The sequence below is a fragment of the Sphaeramia orbicularis genome, chromosome 16 (assembly GCF_902148855.1).
Source record: "Sphaeramia orbicularis chromosome 16, fSphaOr1.1, whole genome shotgun sequence".
Classification (NCBI taxonomy): Eukaryota; Metazoa; Chordata; class Actinopteri; order Kurtiformes; family Apogonidae; genus Sphaeramia; species Sphaeramia orbicularis.
The window spans coordinates 56532332-56554751 of record NC_043972.1 but is presented as its reverse complement, the minus strand read 5'-3'; the positions used below and the strand labels follow the sequence as shown (position 1 = coordinate 56554751).

At 39.7% G+C, this 22420-nt stretch overlaps 4 protein-coding genes and 1 pseudogene across 4 annotated transcripts in view; 1 reads left to right on the top strand and 4 right to left on the bottom strand.

The window, feature by feature from the left end:
* LOC115436331 (zinc finger protein 658B-like) overlaps positions 1-3887 on the bottom strand; it is a 763626-nt gene extending 759739 nt beyond the window's left edge. The window contains exon 1 of the mRNA XM_030159176.1: positions 3877-3887. The gene's annotated coding sequence lies outside the window, so the exon portion shown is untranslated. The remainder of the gene's footprint in view (positions 1-3876) is intronic.
* LOC115436284 (zinc finger protein 345-like) overlaps positions 1-22420 on the bottom strand; it is a 589760-nt gene that overhangs the window by 49604 nt on the left and 517736 nt on the right. Inside the window, exon 3 of the mRNA XM_030159095.1 lies at positions 4164-4452. The gene's annotated coding sequence lies outside the window, so the exon portion shown is untranslated. The remainder of the gene's footprint in view (positions 1-4163; positions 4453-22420) is intronic.
* Positions 1-22420, bottom strand: part of LOC115435837 (zinc finger protein 420-like) — a 363895-nt pseudogene that overhangs the window by 18822 nt on the left and 322653 nt on the right.
* Positions 1-22420, top strand: part of LOC115435836 (uncharacterized) — a 1131008-nt gene that overhangs the window by 892221 nt on the left and 216367 nt on the right. The window lies entirely within an intron of this gene.
* LOC115436249 (NACHT, LRR and PYD domains-containing protein 12-like) overlaps positions 11097-22420 on the bottom strand; it is a gene marked incomplete at its 3' end in the record, with an annotated part of 50446 nt that continues 39122 nt past the window's right edge. The window contains exons 6-8 of the mRNA XM_030159046.1: positions 16461-16634; positions 11521-11694; positions 11097-11259 (exon numbers count right to left, since the gene is read on the bottom strand). Of these exons, the coding sequence (XP_030014906.1) occupies positions 11097-11259; positions 11521-11694; positions 16461-16634 (511 nt within the window). The remainder of the gene's footprint in view (positions 11260-11520; positions 11695-16460; positions 16635-22420) is intronic.

Sequence of the window (22420 nt, the reverse complement as noted above, 5' to 3'; positions counted from 1 at the left end):
ACATTCAACTCCATACAGATGCATACCATCCAGTGCATATGGAGAAAGAACAGAAGCATTCTATACCTGAGGAGAAGGAAGAGGGACAACTGCAGCTCTGTTTTCATTCCTTTAACTCCCTTAGTTCTATTCATCGGTTCAAACCAATGCAGAGGTTCACTGGTGTTTTAGTCTGTGCTCTATCACTGTCCCATTTAGTTTTCTTTTTCTTTCTGCCAGTCCAGCTCCAGTTCCAGTGTCCACCATTACAACTAAATAAATCCAAGAAATCTCTTTCTTTAGGAAAAAGGACAGATCTTACTCCTCACTCGTTCATCTTACTTCTCACTACTAAACTCTGCCGGTCAGTGTGTTGTTATCATAGTGATGTAAGTCTGCCATTAAGCATTCCAGTCTTGTCTGACCCAACCAGGGACGCTAAAAATAGCATTTGGAAATAACCTATTTTGGTGCTGATAACGTCATTTTAAATTGCAGACTATGATCAGGCATATATCTAAAAATAAGACTTTTTCAAGCTCATGCAGAAAGTCTGTACAGGACCTTTAATAATCCTCTAAAATTATGAGCTGCTTACATCCAGTCTCCATTTAATATCTTAATCTTATTACTATTATTACAAAATATTACATACACAAGCGTCCGCATGCCAAACCCCCCCTTATGGCTGGCTCTTAGAATGAAATCTCCCTGTTACAAAAATGTGTGAAACAAATAAATAATCCCCATGCAAATAAACTGTACACATTTAGAGCAAAATTTAACCTTTCCTAAACCGCCTGTATTTAATTTGTGTGAATTTTCTGGTTTATCTGATCTTAATTCATATTGTGTTTTTTAATCAATTGTTTTATGCTCCTCATTCTTTCTTTCTTTTCATTATTTGTTGCATGATGGTTTCTGAAACATGATATATGCCACGTAATCATTTTTTGTATGGATTTTCATAGGAGGTGTAAATTTACCTTAAACTGTGAAATAATGATGCTTTCATGTGAGTTTGTCATCGTTCTTGTAATGTTTGTTTAAATAAAATTTTGTATATGTAAAAACCAAACAAACATCCAGTCTCCATTATCAAGTGTTCATTTTTGCCTCTACCGTAATGTCTAGAATAGACACATATTAGATTTTAAAGGTGTGTCCCTCTGGGCTCTATGCACTGCTCCACGACTTCCTGAACTTAAGGCAGCTCCTTTATTTATTATTTATTTCTTTATTTCCTGTCTTTCAAAATTGGACACACTGATTAATCCAGGTATGTCTGATTGCAGTAGTCTCAACAACAAGTAGCCGACACACCTGCATTAACCAGTGTGTCCAATTGTCATGACCTGGCTCAAAAGGTCACAACAAAGAAAGGGGAGATAACACCATGTTAAACTTTACAAATTATCTTTATTGAAAAATATTTAACCAAATTGAATAATCAAACAAATCTTAAATAAATCAATTGGACCAAATTAAAGATCTAATTAGGTGAAGTGTGGAAGTCAGTTCAATCAGTGGTGTAAGATGTTCATGAGTGGAACAGTGTGTGTGAAAGTGTTGTAAGTTGCAGGCAAAAATAAATTAACCTAACCAAACATAACCAAGCATAACCAAACAACTGTGGATACCTGAACAGGGAAAGTCAGGTCAGGGAGAGTCAGAGAGAGAGTGAGTGTGACTGGAGGATCTTAAATAATCTCAGCACACCGGGCCCAGGTGTGCAGCATCACCAACAAGCTGCAACTCAGTCACCAGCTGGAAACACCTCCAAGCTGACGTCACAACCTGACAGTCATCACACCAATAATGAAAGACAGGAAATAAAGGAGCTGCCTTTTTTCTTTCTTTCTTTTTTTTTTTTTAATTGGCACAAAGCAATTTACAGAGCAAGAAAGGGAAAAAGTTCCAGAAGAGAAAAACAGAAATACATTAGGAGACATGGTGGAATGATGAAACATAGAACTATTGAAAATATCTGAAACAAAATAAACAAAAAGATTAAGACATTTAAAGTGTACTGAAAATAAAGAAACAGAAAATTATATATCTGACTGGACAAGAGAGCACAAAGGACGAAGGCAACATACATTTCAAACAGCAAAGACTTAGATCATCTAGAATAAAGTTTTCTGACTTTGTTGGACATTTTTTTCAATAAACTTAAGAGATCTGTAATAATTAATAAAATCACATATAAACAAATTAAAGGTGGGGTTCCTGTTTTTCCACTTACAACAATGAATATGAAATTTACCCAAAATAATAATAAGGTTAATAATTTCTTTGATGTTTACATCTAAAGATTCCATATAATTAATCATATCATATAAAGAAAAAGACGGAATATTTTCAGTTTTTAAGGACAACCAACTGTGAATATCAGCCCAAAAGGAAATGCTGTGTGAACAATTAAATAACAAATGTTCAATGGTTTCGGCTTCAGAGGAACAGAAAACACAGGAATCCACATCAAAAGGAAATCTTTTGTGCAAAAAATCATTAGCAGGGTAAACTGAACATGCAATTTTGAAACGAGTTTCCTTTACTTTGGGAAAAACAGGACACCAAAGATAAAAAGAAAAACATTTTTCTCTCATGGTGGTTTCGATGTTAGGTAAAGCAACTGTCTTAAAGTTCCCCAAAGTTTTTATGTTTAAAGCTAGACAGATCATTTTATTGTTGCAGCTTCTATCTAACAGATCAGTGTCACTGACTTTCAAACAAGGTAAGAAGGGAACATATAAGGGGCAGGGCAGACCACCTTGGATTATTTGAAGTAATGATGTTGGAGTCACTTTACAGATTTTATCATATTCTTTTCTTGTGCTATTTATATTGTATTTCCTGGAGAATTCTTCATATGATAACAGGTGTCTTTCTGTGTTCAATAAATCAAAAACAAATAATAAACCATTATGAAACCATTCAGCTTTAAAAACTGACTTTCTGTTTATAATAATGAATCTGTTGATCCATAAAATAGTGTTGTGTGGGGAGAAGTTATGGGTAAATATCATTCTGCTAAAGTTCAATGCTTGTTTGTGGAAGTTAGATAACTTAATAGGAATTTGATGCACTTCAAAACTACATTTCAATAAAAAGTTAATACTTCCAACTTTATTGAATAAATTATTTGGAATGGGGCTGGGAAAGACGGTCTTTCAACCACTTCATTCTCACAGATGTGATAACTGATTCAGATTCCATGGCTTTTAATTCCCCTTTATCATAATCTCTGAAAAGTTGAGTTTCACAGAGGTAGTGAGTCTTATTTTTCCAAATCAATTTAAATATTATAGTTAGATGACTTGATTACTTTTGCAGATGTGTATAATGAGTGGCATGGACAAAGAAGTGTGGAGAAGCCTTGGGCTTTAAACAGAAGAATCCGGTCCAGTAGACAGAGGTCTGTTATGAGCCAGTGACTGAATCATTTCTGTAGATCTTTGAACTTGGAATAATATTTAAATCAGTTCTTTTACTTACATTTTTTGTGATTATAATTCCAAGATACTTCACTTGGTCTTTCACTGGGATATTAGCTCTACTGTGAACATCACTGGTATGAACAGATCAGAGCTCACATTTTTGGAGGTTCAGTGATAAACCAGATGCTTTGGAGAAAAGCTGAATTTGACCAGTTGCTTTAAAGGAGCTGCCTTCAGTTCAGGAAGTAGTGGGGCTGTGCATATGCTGCATTCCAGAGTGCTGGCAGGTAGAATCTATCTGACTTGGACTGAACTCCATCCCACCTCAAAGTATTCCAGGTGATCCACGTTGAACAGAAACTACAAACATGGAGAAGGCAGATCTAAGCTCCTATTTGCTTTGATACTGAGGAGGCATTTGGACTGTGGACAGTCCAGTGTTCTCATATACGCAAACCAGATGGAAGAGGCCAAATGACGGAGGAGCTGATTAGACATTGTCAAGTTTCTTTTCATTGTGAACTTCCACACTGTGCGCCGCTATTGTTGTGATGACGTCACATTGTAGTTTTTGGTGAGGTCGGGGTACTTGGAACTGGACCCACTTTACAACCAGGACCTCCGGCTTCGACAGGCGTTCCAATGCATTTGACCCAGTTGGAGGTCGGAAACTTCCCACCTCCCAGTACTTTGGACCGCGGCCTTACCGCCCGTGAATGTTTGACGATAATGCAGATCACTTACTGTGCAGGACGATCCGTGCTTTCACGTCCCAGTCTCCAAATCCCATCAAAGTCTGCAGTAGAAGCAGAAAAAGGACACACATTTGTCACTAGTCTCTTACGAAAAAGACAAAAAAAAGTCGCCAAGACGATTTGAAAAGTCTCCAGATTTAGTTTTTGTCCAATTTAACAACACTGGTCCGTGTTTGGTCTGAGGAGGAAACCGACACCCTAATGCGGCCCGGGTGGAACTGTTCCGGGTCCGAAGGTTCCGCCTATACAGTGTTCTATGATGGAAACACACGAACCCTCTAAAGACCCACAGCGACATCAGGACCGGAAATGACTGTTTGGAGTCACTGTTCACTAATGGAGGAGCCACTAATATATACATATGTATATATTTCCTTTTTTATTTTTTATTTGGCTCAAAGCAAATGTACATCTCAAGAATGGGAAAATATTACAGAAGAGTAATACAGAAATACATTAGGAGACATGGTGGAATGGTGAAACAGAACTAATGCAAATATCTGAAACAAAATAAACAAAAAGATTAAGACATCTGAAGTGTAATGAAAATAGAGAAACAAAAAGAAAAATAATCAATCAATCAATCAATCTGACTGGCCAATAGAGCACAAAGGACTAAGGCAAGACACAATTAAACAGCAAGGACTTAGATAAACTAGAATAAAGTTATCAGGCTTTTTTGGACATATTTACAATATACTGTAGAGATCTGTAATACTTGATAATATCACATATAAACAAATTAAAGAAGGGGTTTGTGTTTTTCTACTTGCAACAATGAATATGAAATTTACCCAAAAATAATGATTAGGTTAACAATATCTTTGATGTTTACATCTAATGAATCCATAAAATAATTAATATCACATAAAGAAAAAGTCAAATTACTTTTAATTTTTAAGGACAATCAACTGTGAATATCAGCTCAAAAGGAAATGCTGTGTGAACAATTACAAAACAAATGTTCAATGGTTTCAGCTTAAGAAGAACAGAAAACACAGGAATCCACATCAAAATGAAATCATTTTTGCAAGAAATCATTAGCAGGGTAAACTGAACATGCAGTTTTGAAATGAGTTTCCTTTACTTTGGGAGCAACAGGACACCAAAGATAAAAAGAAAAACATTTTTCCCTCAGGGTGGTTTCGATGTTTATTAAAGCAACTGTGTTAAGGATCCACTAATATATGGGTTAAAACAGTAAAGTGGAGCGGAACGAATGAAATAAAAATGAAAATAAAATGGAATAACAAGAAAAAAAAGGAAAGAAAACTACAATAAAATTAAACAATTAAATGAAGTCGAATAAAATTTGATATAAAATTATATAAAGTGAAATAAAATTTTTTTAAAAATGGCATAAAAATTAAGCAATATAAAAGAAATAACTACAAGAAAACAAAATAGTAAAATAAAATAAAAACACAATTATATAAAAAATTAAATATATTAAATAATGTAATAAAAAAAGTAAAATCAGATGAAATTGAAATCTCTGTTTAGAAAATATTCATGTGCACTAAAGTTAATGATAAAATACTGTAAAGATAATGATATTGGATTTATTGTGGCTGTGGTCCTGGTTTTGTAGGTTCCTTTACAACATTATAAATACACTGAGATGAAGTTGGACATAAATGGCTGTTGCATTTGTTTGTTCCATATATGTTCATGAAATCATTTCTGACATTTTATTGTGCTGTAGAAGAGCTGAAACATAGAATAAAGTCATATTTGCTGATTTTCATTGGTATCATTTCTGCATCTGTTCATTTGTTTCTGTTCATTTCGACACTGTTAACAAACTCTGATTGTAAAATGCTGATTTCTGACTAAAATCATTGTAGTAAAGTAACTAAAGCTGGTGGTGTTTACTGTGGTTGTTCATGTTGGGGTGTCTTTGGAGGAGGAACAACAGGGGCCTGTTCCAGAAAGCAGGTTATGTGAAAACTGTCAAGTCAAACCCTGAGTCTGTCACCATGGTAACTTACTCTGTGAACATAACCCGCTCGGTGGCAGGTTTTCTTTAAGAAACCCAGAGTTTCACCTGACTCCTCCCACCTGAAACACGCTGTTAGACATGGATTGTCTGGACAAACGTGAACCCAAAGACTTAAAAGCACAGTTAATACGCAGTGATTTAACATCAGAAGAGGATTTTCAGACCTTGAATAGATGTGCTATCATTCCTGATGAATATCTATTTGTCCATGTCTGTGTATTTGGGGTTGAACAATATAAGTTCAGCTTCTTCCTACTTCATTTCGGACATAAAGTGTTGTTAAAGAGCCACAGTGAAATAACTGTACAGTATGGGAATGATTTTTCTTTTGTTGGTGATTACCTTCAGTATTTTAGACTGTTCTGTTTAAATTCATAATTTATTTTTTTCCTTTAGTTCACCTTTATGTGTTATTCCAACTTATGTTGGACATAAAGTTTATTATTATAATTTGAATCTTACACTCTGTATTAAATCCTAAATTGTATTTTGAATAATTTTAGAGACATTCTGCTGTAAACTCAGACTCAGATCAGTGATAATCTTCATTTTGCTGGTCTTCCAAATGTAATAGTGTGTGTAGATGGAACACACATTCTTATTACTGCTCCTGTACAAAACCAAGAACTATGTTCACAGGAAGTCCTTCCACAGCATCAACGTCCAGGTATCATCACTAATATGTTGAAAATGACAGTATACGTCACAATATACAGCAGCTAATAATAATAATAATAATAATAATAATAATAATAATAATAATGCCATTCTCTGAACTATCAAGCTCATTTATGATCCAGCACACATCATTACAAATGTAGAAATAAAGTGTCCTGGCTCTGTACCTGACTCCACATATATCCAGAGTATAGCCTGATCCACAGATGTGCATGTGTTCAGTAATTGAACACTATGTTCAATGATCATGTTTGTCTCCCTGATATAAACACACCCACATGTATCCATTTTACTTCCAGGACAGATTGATGGGTACCTACTGGGAAACAGAGGATATCCATGCCAGCCTTTACTGCTGACCCCTGACCCTGATCCAGGCCCCAGAAGTGTTTTAATGTGGTCCACTGCAGGACTAGAGCTCAGGTCCAGGATGGAAGGGCGTCACATTTAATTCACAGGAATTCCTTTTCAGAATAATCCACTGCCACAATCATCACCAGTCAAATAAAGACAAAGAATTCACATTTTGTTGTTCGTCTTTATTTTCTTACAGTAAAAATACAACAGTTAGGATCAATAATATTGTTCCAACAGTTACCACCTATTACCCGTGACAATGCCCCCCCTCACCTGGTGTTCCACTGATTGAATTCCTAGGTGGGCCGTCCTAATCTGTCCATCCAAAGACAACATGTCTTTGTCCATTATTTGCATCTTTTGTAGGAAATGCCCCCTATGAAGCTTTTTAACTGAAAACTGTTCAAACATAGAACATGTAACATACAGTATTTCGGCAGATGTATTTTAAAGTACCATATGTAGTGAATGTGAGTATTTTACAGTACCATATGTGGTAGATGTGAGTATTTTAAAGTACCATATGTAGTGAATGTGAGTATTTTACAGTACCATATGTGGTAGATGTGAGTATTTTAAAGTACCATATGTAGTGAATGTGAGTATTTTACAGTACCATATGTGGTAGATGTGAGTATTTTAAAGTACCATATGTAGTGAATGTGAGTATTTTACAGTAGCATATGTGGTAGATGTGAGCATTTTACAGTACCATATGTACCATATGGCTGAGTGTTACTGCCTCCAACACTGGTCCAACAAAGACCACAACATTTCCAACCAGGCTCCAGCTCCACTAATCCAACACACATTTAGCTCCAAACCACAGTTACTGAGCCCACAACAGCACTCTGGCACCAACCACAACTCACACTAATGCATTGTGGGATACACGGGGTCACTACTGTACAGCGAAGCCCGGGAAACTAACAAAATGGACGTTAGTGCCATTAGCTTGGCCACTAATGCTAATGCTGATCTATTGTCTCATTTAGGAGCCCGGGAAATTCCAAAACATATACAGATGCATTGTGGGATTTGTACCTGTCTGAATCACCGACAGAGACAAAAAGACGGATTCACAACAGTGGAGAGAGAATGATTTGATTTAATTTGGATCATATTTTTACTGCCAACACACGACACAACTACACACACAATCCAACTACACAAACACACAACACACTACACACCACTCAAACACACTGTGGATCCTGTTTCCAACAGTCTAAATCCTCCAAACAGTGGTTCAGTGAATGTGGTTTTGAAGGTGTAGATGTGGATCAGTTTGTCAGAGGAGACTGTGTAGAAGGACACAGATCCAGCAGGACAGTCCACATACACTGAGACTGTACCAGAGGAGGAGGAGGAGGACAGACAGAGGTCTGTGCATTTGCCTTTATGCCAGACCCTGTATTCACCTCTACAACACCACAGACTCCAGGACTGATCATTTCCTCCAAACCCACAGTCCTCACTACCTCCTTTCCTTCTGATTCCTCTGTAAATCACTGATATTTCAACATTTCCACTCCACTGGACCTCCCAGTAACAGCGACCAGTCAGACCAGTTGAACACATCAGCTGAGGCTTATACTCAAATCTGTCCTGATGATCAGGATATGACTGAACCTCCTTCACTAGTTCCACCTTCTTGTTGTTTTCAGACAGTTTGAGGCGTTTGTTCGCTGTGTTTGGATCCAGGGTGAGTTCACAGAAATCTGATGGACAGAAGAAAACACAATCCAGCTGCAGTTATTGATCAGTGATCAGCTGATTGACTGACAGTCTGATCACATCACTGGGTTCAATTCAACTGTTATTGATGGATCATGTGTGAGTCTGAGCAATACTGATCAATAACAGATATATAATAATAGTAAATCCAGTGTTTATAGACGGATCTGTTGTTTCTGAGCACATTTTCACCAACAGAGAATAAAAGTGTGAAACAGATCAACTCTGACTCTATGACTGAGATCTAATCTTTAGCGCCAGTTCACCTTTCGGATCATATATTGATCCTTAAAGCTATACCTACCGATGTGGCATTTCTCACATCACTTAGTAAAAGTTTGAACATGAATAATTTGCCTCCCTCCAAAGCCCCGCCCACTTCTCGCTGCCTGAGCTCTGATGCTCCCCTCCTCTCACCTGATGCAAACGGTGGAAGCGGAGGTGGAAGTCCGGCCCGCTTCGGCGTGTCTGTGGACCTCTCCCTCAGTAATCAGACACAACATCATCCACCTGCCGCGGCCCCTGTTTCATCAGTAGACTCTGTATTTAAGGGTCTGGTCTGTGCAGCGCTGGGTCAGTGTCTTCACATCGCCCAGCTGATGAGCTGCCCAGGCGATGGGCGTCCACACTGTAAACACGCAGCCTCCGCGAATTTTCCATGAACATTTGAGGTTTCATAGTCCATATATTTATCATCCTACATAATCCTACATTGTGTGACACCATGTACCTGTATGAGTTACAAAAGCTAAGCTTTGTGCAGACCTGTCTGTTCAGTCCAGTACACCAGACTCCTGGACTTTTATCTCCATCCTTCATTCATCGGACTCCTGTTTGTTCCCCTTATTAGTTGTTGTTTCTGTTAATAAATCCGTTATTTCCCATCCACATATGTATTTCAATCCTATCCATACACATCCTAGACAGTAGACTGTGGTCAGTGACAGGAGAAGCAGCACGAATGAAGCATCAGATTCAGAGGTACCCATATCGGATGCTGGACGGCCTTAATGGATGATTGACAGTAGGCTCAGCCAGGTTCGGCCAATTATTTCATTCGGACCGAATAAAAGGATCGGTCAGAATTTTTTCAGAAATATGAGAAATATATGAGAATTAAACATTTTTGAGTTTGACACACGCTTATTAGGAGCATTTTCATATGACAAAAGAAAACAGTAAAAATGCCACATCATACGGTATAGCTTTAACATTCAAACATTCAAAGTATGTTTCATTTTGGATCCAAACTGATTCAAACCTAAAAACACAATCCAGTCCCATCAGTCATTTCTCAGTTCTTCTAGATTCTTAGTGTTTTTGCTGTTTGTTCAGGTTGATGTTTAGTTCCTGCTAATGAATCCAATGTTGGATTTGTAGATTCCAATCTTCTCCACAGTGACTTTGACTGTTTACTAACTGGATCTAAACTCAGTACTTTTGCTCATTGAATCAGATTCTTTATCTGATGGATAATAATAGTTTGTAGAAGTGTTTTGGTGGTTTCATCTGAGTTTGTTCCTCAGACAAACTTCTCATCCTGATGAACTCTATTGTGTTTTGGATCTTCTTGGTTGTATTTGTATTCTTTGTCACACAGTGACAGTACAGACTGTAAATGTGCATAAAGACACTAGAGCTCTGATATGCACTAAATAGTCTGGGACTGGACCTGCGGACTCACTGCTCAGGGTATGTGGGTCCATGTGGTACCAGTCCTGACCAATCAGCTATCAGCTCATCCTTCCACTAAACTGACTGTCTTCATGAACACTTTAGATGTTTAGAATGTGGAACCACGTCCCAGTTTGGGTTCAGGTTGGTTTTAATCAATCTAATCAAATCACACTTACGTCTGCATGGACCTGGTTTCAACCATCGGACTCCAGCGGGATCCAACGTGAAAGGAGGAGGAGGGTCAGAGCAGCTGGAAGCATGGCCATTCCATCACTGTGATCCACTGAAGCTTTTCTGTTCACATCCACTAAATGGTTCCTTCTGAATCACTGACTGAGTCTGTTTGTCTGTGAACATGGGCTGGACCTTCATACAGGATGGATCCCAGCTCTGACAGATGTTTCCTGTCAGCTCTACCTGTTCTATCTGCCATTATCTGTGGATGCATCAGCTCAGTCCATACCTGACAGTGTCCAGTCTCCAGTGTGGATCCTCCACTAGAGCAGACAGCTCCTGTCCTGAGGCTCCTGGATGGTTGTAGCTCAGGTCTAGCAGTCTGAGATGGGATGGATTGGACTGTAGGGCTGAGACCAGAGAAGAACATCCTTCCTCTGTGATCAGACATCCTGACAGTCTGCAACACAAAACATCACATCCATCAACTGAGGATGGAGATCAGTGGAGTTGGAGTCATTGAACAGAGTCTGTGAATGCATGGGACTTCACCAACAGGACTTCAATGTGTAAAGTCTATGAGTTCCAGACTCTGAACACAGTTGAAGATCAGTAGAACTGGTCTGGAGTTCAACACAAACAACTACTGACAAGTTCAATCCATCCAACAACTGGAGACAAACATTGAAATGATGTGTTGTGTTCTTTGTTGAACCCTGACCTGAGAGTGTCCAGTCTGCATCCTGGACTCTTCAGTCCATCTGACAGGATCCTCACTCCTGAATCCTTCAGGTCATTCTTACTCAGATCCAGATTCATCAGACTACAGGACTGGGATCTGAGAACTGAGGGCAGAGCTTCACAGCTTCTCTCTGACAGGTTACAGCCACTGAGTCTGGAGAAGACAAATTATATTAGTGTTGAAATGAATGAAGATGAGTTTGGACTAAAGTGCAGTCAGAGTGAACACACATCTGACTGTTTACAACAGACACAGTCAAGTATTACTGTCAAATGTTTCATCTACAAACTAATGGATTTATTTATTTATTTACTGCAAACATGCAAAGAAACAAAATAAAACAAAACAAAGCAAAATAAGACAAAAACAAAATAACATTTAAATGAATGGAATTTTTCTTCAAGTACGTGTCTGAATTTTGCATGGTCGAAAAAGGAGTAGGAAGAAGTATAAATTTATTTAATCCAACCCCTCAAGTGCTTTTCCACCTTTATCATTAACTTAATACATGAATTAAACAATACATTTGTCCTAATTTTAGCATTTAACCACAACTAATCCATAATGCAGTCATTGAATTGTGCCCCAAAGAATGATCCTAGTAGTGCAGTCATACAAACACACATCAACAGTTCAACTGTTTTCTTCAATAATTACAGCAGATTTATCACTTCAACATTATCCAGAAACAAACAGCCCTCATTGTCTTTGTTAAATACTGGACCTCACAACAATCAATTCTTTATATTTTTTTGAAACTGAATTCTGTTTGATTTTTGTTTTCTCTGCACACGCACTTTTCCTCCACAGATGGTCATACAGACACTTTTGAACCTAGTGTGCACTTTATGAATCTGTACATGGAACTTTCCCCTTTAATCACAACCTCCCTCTCTTTCACTAAACATTTCTGAAATATTGCCCGGAAGTAAGTTATTCTTTATTTTATACAATATTTGACTAGTTTTGAACTCCACAAGGTCAATGAGTTGGACAGTTTTAGATTGTAAAAATAGTGGATTGGTGTGTTCACCAAAAACAACATGATGAACAATTCTTAAAGCATTAGACCATCATCTAATGGAAGGTTTATGTCACAGCTGCCCTAAATTAACAGTATTAATAATTAGATCAGTATCATTGATGTTTCTGTAGTGGTTTATACACCAGTATGTAGAAGCTCTGGAAGTGAAACTATACATTTAATGTTAAAAAAAAAAAATCATATTGTTTCCCATGAATGTTCAAATTGACTGTTTTACACAAAAACTGATCAAATTGTAAAGTCCATTATTTGGGGATGAATTGTAAAACTATAGTTGTTTTCCTTTTATTCCTGAACAGAAACATGAGTTGTAGTGGTTGAATGTGATGTTTGTTGAATTTGTTGTTGTCACAGAAGCCCAGTGAGGGACTGAAATTTGGGAATAAAAAGGTGAATTCACTGTGAAATTCTTTATTCCTGTTGAAAATGATCAAACATGGAGAGGAGACTGAAAATGAAAGAGTGTCATTAAAACACTTGATGTTGGATGGACTCTGACACAGAGGTAAAGGTGGACCAATACATTTGGTATCAACTAGAAGTGGAACAAAAGAATGAGGATTTAGGAAAACTGGAACTGTTTTTACAGACACAAAACACAAAGTCCATCCACCCATCCATCACATCCAGGGCCAGGTGGTGGACTCAATCTAATCATGGATGCCCAGACCTCCCTCTCCTCAGACTCCTCCTTCTCCTCAGACTCCTCCCTCTCCTCAGACTCCTCCTCTAGCTCCTCCTGGGGGACCCTGAGACGTTCCCAGTCCAGCCCAAAGACATTAGGCCCTTTTCCATGGCAGGAACTTTGAGCATTATCCTTAACTTTGAAAAATCCTGCTGTGTTTCCATCTAAATTACCCAGGTAAAAAACATTCCCTCACCCCCAAACTTTCCGTGAAGAAGTTCCTGGTACTGAGGTAGTACTTTTCACATTACCAGGAATTCTTAGCGTGGGGCTGTGTGCTGGAGAACGCCGATTGGTGGATTACACTCACAGCGTTTCTGCATTCTGTTCACCAGCCACTATTTCATTCATTTATTTCATTTCCACAAGCTTTGTATTTTGATAATTCGGAAAATGGACCAAAAGAGAAGCTATGGCAAGTAGACGGATAACGAGGCCCAGGCTCTTCTGAGCGTATTTACAGAGGAGGACATTCAGACGGAGTTTGAGTCACCGACATGTAACAATCGAGGGTCAAGTGAAATAGCCAACAAGTTGTCAGAGCCAAATGTAAGACACAAGACTAAAGAAATATGAGAGAAGAAGACACTTACGCAGGATTATAAGAAACTAAAGGACCACAATAGTCGCAGTGGATCTGAACAAACCAATGGTCTGTATATCACAGAAATATTCATTGTTTAGTTTGTTCCATGCTGTAACAGTAGTCAGCGGTACACCAGCTGTTTAGTCAAAAGTCAGGTTAACCTAATGCAGTGGCGGCTGCTCGTCTTTCAGACAGGGGAAGCTCATTGTTGGCTTACATCAAAAAAAAAAAAAAAAAAAAAATTGTCAAGTTATTTAAACATAAATTCGGCCCTCCGTTCCTTCTCAAGAACATGGTCAGTGACCTTATTGTACCAAGTAGGCGTCTTTCCCAGGGACTGGACCAGTGTCCTCTGAATGTCCAGCTGAGCTAGGCTGCTTAGATTGCCTTGGCCCATTGTGTTGTGGGTGTAAGACTTCAGCCTTTATAAACTAGAGATGCTCCTTTCACTCCGACCTAGTCGACAGTATGATTGATTTAACTATCTACAAAACGATATTAAACTCGAACAAGAAATAATTAAATTATGTAACTGAAACAAGAAAACGCTGAAATTATGTTAAATTGAAACAAGGAAATACAATGAGTGTGTTTTATTTACAGTGCAAGAAATGAACGAATAATTTGGTAGTGGTTTCTCTGATTTCACAGCAGAATATGTGACGGTATTAAACTGAACTGTGTCAGTGAAGGAGCAGATCTCAAAACAGCTGTCAATCAAACGGGATTCAGCCTTTCGACTGATCCTCCAATCAGCACATGGGATTCTGGCGTCCAGCCCGGCTGAGCTCCGCCCACAGCTCTATTCACCCCCAGAGATGGCCGGCGTCCGGGGGCGGGACAACATTGTGGCATTTATCCAATTACCGTCCAGTTTTGAGGCAATGAAAAAAACTGTTCCACTCAGTCCCATTGAAGCCCAGAGACGCCCGGCATCTACGGACAAATGCACTGAGCAGAGATCGAATGAGAAAACAGCGCAACAGGAATGGAGGAGAAGTGTCCTCGCGTCCGTTGATTTGTGATAAAGCTGATTCTGAATGAACTCGTCTTTGAGATGAACGTGTTCTAACGCATTTGTAGTCAATAAAATGTCAGCACAACCGTACATATTTAACCATTTAATTGGAGTAATTTTAGGGGAAGCCGGGCTTCCCTTGCAGTCTATGAGAAATCGCCTCTGACCTAATGCTAATGCTAATGCTAACTGGTCAACAGTCTGACACTAAACCTAAATCAGAGAACTGGATGTATTCGTGTTGCCGGGAGCGGAACACTGATTTATTCTTTATGTTTTGTGATTTCCACCTGAAACAGACCGGATGGATTCATCTCTTTTTCCGAACCTGCGGCTCATTAGTGTCCTGGTCCATCATCTACTGCTGTTTACAGCAGCCCAGGTCAGACATTTGACATGTCACATCATAGTAATAGGAATCTGTCATGATGTGTTCTGTTATTCATTTATGCATTTTTATTATTTTTCATGTAGGAAAGAGAAAAACGGAGTGGGACTCAAATGCAGGCATTTGAGTAAATCTGTCTGACTTTAGGGTTGAACCTGGACTATATCTGTAAAACAATAGAAATGAAACAGAACCATCCATCACACTTAAAGTTAGATGTGATTTAGTTTAATGACTGAAGTTGAAAATACATGTTCTACCATTTTGAAATACAAATTGAGGATATATAATGATGGTTAACTGCATTTAAAATGTATTCCAGATGGATTAAGTGATTCAACAACCAGTAAAATGTTAAACCCAACCTGTCCACTTAAAGTACTGTGTCATTTTATTGAATTAAAGCTGAGTTTGTGAATGGACGTGAACTGGACTGCCGTTTCTTTTGCCCCTCCCCCATACATCATCAACCTGATTTGAATAAATTACCCTGAACTTTGGGTGTGATGGAAACGCAATTACCAGGAATTCTTTTACCCAAATAAGTTCCTTGTAAATAAGTTCCTGGCAATAAAGTCCCTGGGCTTTTGGTGGAAAAAGGGCCTATAGTCTCTCCAGTGTGTCCTAGGTCTTCCTCGAGGCCTCCTCCTGGTGGGACAGGCCTGGAACACATCCCCAGGGAGGCGTCCAGGAGGCATCTGAAACAGATGTCTGATCCACCTCAGCTGGTTGTGGAGGAGCAGTGGCTCTAATCTAAGCTCCTCCCCCTATCCCTAAGGGTGCACCCAGCCCCCCTACAGAGGAAACTCATTTAGACCGCTTGTATCTGGGATCTTGTCCTTTCAGTCCTGACCCAAAGCTCATGACCACAGGTGAGAGTAAGAACGTAGACTGTTAATGGAGAGCTTCACCTTTCGCCTCAGCTCCTTCTTTACCACAACAGACTAATACAACGACCGCATCACTGCCACTACCTGTCAATTTGATGCTCCATCCTTCCCTTACTCATGAACAAGACCCTGAGATACTTGAACTCCTCCACTTGGGGGAAAGACTCCCCACTGACCCAGAGAGGACAGACCACCTTTTTCTGGTCCAGAACCATTGACTCAGACTCAAACACAAAGTATTTCAGTATAAAAAGAAACATGAGAGTGTAATAAAAGAATGAAAACATACAAATCCATTGTGTCTGACCTGAGAGTGTCCAGTCTGCATCCTGGACTCTTCAGTCCATCTGACAGTATCTTCACTCCTGAATCCTTCAGGTCGTTGTTGCTCAGATCCAGAAGTGTCAGACTACAGGACTGGGATCTGAGAACTGAGGACAGAGCTTCACAGCTTCTCTCTGACAGGTTACAGCCACTGAGTCTGGACAAAACAAAAGGGATGAGTATAAAGTTATTGATCTGGTTGAAATGAGAGATCCATATTTGAGATGTTTGATCCAGTTGTTTGTTCTCACAGAGCTTTGTTGGAGGCTTTGACCACTGGCAGCAGCCTCAGAAGAACCTCCTCTGAACCAGAGTATTCCTTCAGGTCAAACACATCCAGGTCTTCTTCTGATGACAGTAAGATGAAGGCTAGAGCTGACCACTGAGCAGGAGACAGTTCTTCTGTGGACAGACGTCCTGATCTCAGGTACTGTTGGATCAGATCCACCAGAGATCCATCCTCCAGTTCATTCAGACAGTGGAACAGGTTGATGCTTCTCTCTGCAGACACATTCTCACTGATCTTCTTCTTGATGTACTCAACAGTTTTCTTGTTGGTCTCTGAGCTGCTTCCTGTTGGTTTCACCAGACTCTGTAGGAGACTCTGATTGGTCTGCAGTGATAGACCCAGGAGGAACCAGAGGAACAGGTCCAGGTGTCCATTTGGACTCTGTAAGGCCTGGTCCACAGCGGTCTGGTAAAACTGGACAGGTTTGACCTTTGATAGTTTAGACCAAACAGATGTTTGTCCTGACAGCAGATTGACTCCAGTGTTGATGAAGGTCTGATGGACATGAAGAGCAGCCAGAAACTCCTGGACACTCAGATGGATGAAGCAGAACCTCTGGTCCTGGTACAGTCCTCTCTCCTCTTTGAAGACCGCTGTGAACACTCCTGAGTACACTGAGGCTGAGCTGATATCGATGCCACACTCTGTCAGGTCTGACTCATAGAAGATCAGGTTTCCTTTCTTCAGCTGCTCAAAGGCCAGTTTTCCCAGAGACTTGATCATCTTCCTGGTCTCTGGACTCCAGGGTGAATCTGTCTCAGATCTTCCATGATACTTGACGTTTTTCAGTTTGGCCTGAACCACCAGGAAGTGGATGTACATCTCAGTCAGGGTCTTGGGCAGTTGTCTTCTGTCTGTGGTCTTCAACACGTCCTCCAGAACTGTAGCAGTGATCCAGCAGAAGACTGGGATGTGACACATGATGTGGACGCTTCGTGACGTCTTGATGTGGGAGATGATTGTGTTGGTCTGTTCTTCATCTGTGAACCTCTTCCTGAAGTACTCCTCCTTCTGCGGGTCAGTGAACCCTCTGACCTCTGTCACCATGTCAACACACTGAGCAGGGATCTGATTGGCTGCTGCAGGTCGTGTGGTTATCCAGAGGTGAGCAGAGGGAAGCAGGTTCCCCCTGATGAGGTTCATCAGCAGCACATCCACTGAGGTGGACTCTGTAACATCAGTCAGGATCTGAGTGTTGTTGAAGTCCAGAGGAGGTCGACACTCATCCAGACCATCTAAGATGAACACCACCTGGAAGTCTGCAAAGATCCAGATTCCTGCTTCTTTGGTTTCAGTGAAGAAGTGATGAACCAGTTCCACCAAGCTGAACTTCTTCTGTTTCAGCACATTCAGCTCTCTGAAGGTGAATGGAAATATGAAGTGGATGTCCTGGTTGGCTTTGTCTTCAGCCCAGTCCAGACTGAACTTCTGTGTTAAGACTGTTTTCCCGATTCCGGCCATACCCTTTGTCAGCACTGTTCTGATTGGTTGATCTCTGTCAGGTGGTGTTTTAAAGATGTCTTCACATGTGATGGTTGTTGGTGGTCTGTGTGGGTTCCTGGATGCTGTTTCAATCTGTCTGACCTCATGGTCCTGGTTGACCTCTGTAGTCCCTCCCTCTGTGATGTAGAGCTCTGTGTAGATCTGGTTCAGGAGGGTTTTGGGGTTTCCTGCTTTAGCGATGCCCTCAAACACACACTCAAACTTCTGCTGCAGGTTACGTTTCAGTTTCTGCTGAACTCCAGACTGACTTCCTGAATGCAGACCCAGATAAAACCATCAGTCTCACAGTAAATCCAAGTATTTTCATCTGTTCAATCTGTACAGAATGGTCTTACTGCGGTGCAGACGCTCAGCCAGCTCCTCCTGCTTCAGCCTCCTCAGGAAGTTCAGTGTGATCTTCAGAAAAGCCTCTGAGCTCCTCCTCTGCTCTTCATCCTCATCACTCAGACTCTCAAAGCATTCTGGGTAATCTGGACTCAGAACCTGGTGGAACTTCTTCAGTTCGTTCTTGACAAAAGTGCAGATGTTCTCCTCCAGCAGCTGGAACAGAAAACATGATGAAAGACACAAAGTCCACCCATGGACCAAAGCTCAGGTCCATGTTGGACAGAGTGATGTCCACTGGTCTGAAACCAGCAGCAGGAGATGATTGGACAGAACAGATGGACCAGTAGATGCTGGACATGTACACACCTCAAATATGGAGTCCAGCTGAGTCTGATCCTGTAGACCAGTGGGAACCTCTGAGCTCTGCTGCTCCACTCTGTGGACCAATCATCAACAATGAGCTCACATTATGTCTGTCCACACTGACACCAACAGGTGGACACACCTGGACGTCAACATGAGTCACATGACCCCCTGTAGTGGGAAAGGTGTCCTGGTCCTGCTGATCCCACTGAGAATCAACATCTCAGTCTGTTTGGAGCTTCACACTCACTGGATTTAGTTGATCTCATCAACATTTGGATTAAACCAACAGGTCTGTCCTAACAGTGTGTCCTCACCATCTTCACTCACAACATATGATACAAAGGTGTTCAATGGACCAGGAATCAACCCTGGACTCTGATCCAGTATCATCCAGGACCAGGTCCCACTACAACAACAGGTTTTCATTGATCAGGTTCAGTGTGATTCTCCTGCCAGTGTCTGAACCATAGACTGAAGAAAGAGCCCATGTGACACAGACGGTGCAACAGGACTAACTTTAGGTCGAACATAGAACACCAAGTTGAGACTGACTGAGCTGAAAACCCTGTAGGTGAATCTGGACCAGATCTGAGGTTCACTTACTGAGTCTCTGAAACACATCCTGTTTTAAAACATATTGGGAGAAACATGGAGTCATCACTCTTCATGGACACACAGCTGGGTCCAGGTCCAGGTCCAGGTCTGTGAACATTGATGGTACAGTGGTTTTAGTGCTGAACTCTGACATTAAACTGTGGTCTTAGTGTGATTCATATCCTACTGCAGAAGAATCCAGTTCCATGTGGACGTTAAAGGAGATGCTGTTCTCTGTCAAATGTTTTCTGACTCTGCTGTGACCTCTGACCTGACGCTCATTAGGGTGGTCCTTAAGTAGAGCCAAAAAATAAAGTTCACAGTTTTCTGGCTCTGACCCCTAAAATTTGTTCCATTTGACATAAGATGCAGACAGACCAACCTTCATACATTTTAAATATTGTTGAGTGGTTCATCAATGAGTCTGAATTTTAGCCTCACAATCATTAAAATGTTATTTCAACCAAGCTGCTTTATTCTTTCTCATAAAGTTTTATAAGTTTGTCAAACTGCTAATTTTAAACTGTCTCACTTCTTGTGACACTACAAATAAAATAGTCACATATGATTTGACAGATTTAAGATTAGCTGAAGCCCTCACAGGTGGTTCGTTGTTGCCTATGCTAGTTTCCATAGAGTGAACAATTTCTGATTTTATCTCAGATGGAACATCTGGGGTCACTGTGGCTCAGCTGTGGCAGCTGAACCACCAACCCTTCAATAACCCAGTTATCGGTGGTTCAGCTGCCATTGTGTCCTTGATAAACTGCACTTCAACTTTGGAGACACTGGACAATTTAAACATTACATTGTATGAGGTCCAGATAATGGCAGATATCTGCCATGGATTCCAATGCACTTGACACTGATTTTCATTTAAAATATTCCACTTTTTCTGAGATCAAGTCCCTAAAAAACTATCATGACAGCTGTCACTGATTTTTTACAAAAAATGATGAACACTTAATTTCAACCCGTTTGAGCTACCTGTACACTTTTTAATAATCCCACCAAAAATAATAAAATATTTTTTTTCCTGATAGAAATTCATTTCAAGGGCTCAGAGACTTAAAAACTAAGGACCACCCTAATGACCGCTCATATGTGAGGTTCATACAGGAGCACATCAGCCCTGTGCTACAAGTCCTTCAGTGGCTTCCAGTCCAGTTTAGAATTACATTTAAAATCCTCCTTCTTAAATATAAGACCATTAATGGTATGGGCCCTCCTTATTTCACAGATGCTCTGGTACCGTACCATCCTAACAGAACACTTTGCTCTCAGAATGCAGGTCTACTGGTAGTTCCCAGGGTCCGTAAAAGTACAGCAGAAGCTGGAGCCTTTAGTTACCAAGCTCCTGTCTTCTGGAATCAGCTTCCAGCTAATATTAAAGAAGACGACACAGTCTCTCCATTTAAGATCAGACTGAAAACATTCCTCTGTGAAAAAACTTATGGTCAGGTTAGTTAAAAACAGACTGAACCCACAGTTCAGTCTAAGCTGCACTAGGAGTAATAATACTGGGGGAAGTACAGAGCACTGAGTCCTATCACCTGTTTCTGGTACTACGGACCACTTTAGTCTGTACTTATAATTTACAATATTTAGTTTACTTAGTCTGTTCATCACTATTGATTGATTGATTGATTGATATATTTATTCTGAACATGAATGACAAATAGAAGAAAATGAATAAACAAAACACTTAAACATAAGACATATAATACATACTCGAAAAGGAGTGAGAAGTACAACTTATAAACTCCCACCCCTTCTCCTTATAAAATTAATAACAATAACCTTTCTCATCTAATCATATCTATACACTATGCCATAATATGACTGATACTTACTAGTAAATAATAAGGTTTCTGGCTTCATATTACTATGAACAAATATAATATGATTTACATAAACACAAAATGCAGTAACACATATATGTAAACACATATTCATACACAGATCTATACACACATATACACCTACATATATACACACACACATACACACCTACACATACATTTACACACACTTACCACATACTTGTACATCTTTAGAACACCCAGTGATCCCCAAGCCCTCCCTCATCCCTGTACCTCTGAAAAACTGTGTCTTTGTACCTCTTTTTAAATTCTTTCATGCTTGGACATTGCTTTAACTCTATATTAAATCTGTTCCACAGTCTCACCCCACTGACAGAAGCACAAAAACCCTTCCTAGTTGTGCGTATAAAGGGAATTTTAAAGTTAATTTTCCCCTTTAAATCATAACCCCCCTCATGAATACTGAATAATTTCTGTATATTTGTTGGTAAAAGATTATTTCTAGCTTTGTACATTATTTGAGCTGTTTGATCGTCCACAATGTCTGTGAACTTGAGTAATTTTGACTGTAAGAATAATGAGTTTGTGTGTTCCTGGTAGCCAACATTATGAATGATCCGTATTGCTCTTTTTTGAGTAATAGTTAGTGGCTGTAGTGAGGTCTTGTAGTTGTTACCCCAGATCTCAGCACAGTACTGTAAATATGGTGAAACCAGGGAACAGTACAGAGTGTGAAGTGACTTGTGATCCAAAACCTTCTTTGCTTTATTTATTATTGCAATGCTTCTGGAGACTTTGGTTTGTACATGTTTGATATGGGCTTTCCAACTGATCCTGTCATCAGTGGTTACCCCCAGAAATATTATTTCATGAACTCTCTCTATTTCAATTCCGTCTATTTTTATTGTTACCTATGAATTATTTCTACAATTACCAAATATCATTATTTTTGTCTTGCTAAGATTTAATGATAAGCTGTTTCTGTCGAACCACATTTTTACTTTGTTCATTTCTGTACTAATTTCCTCCTGTAATTTTTGC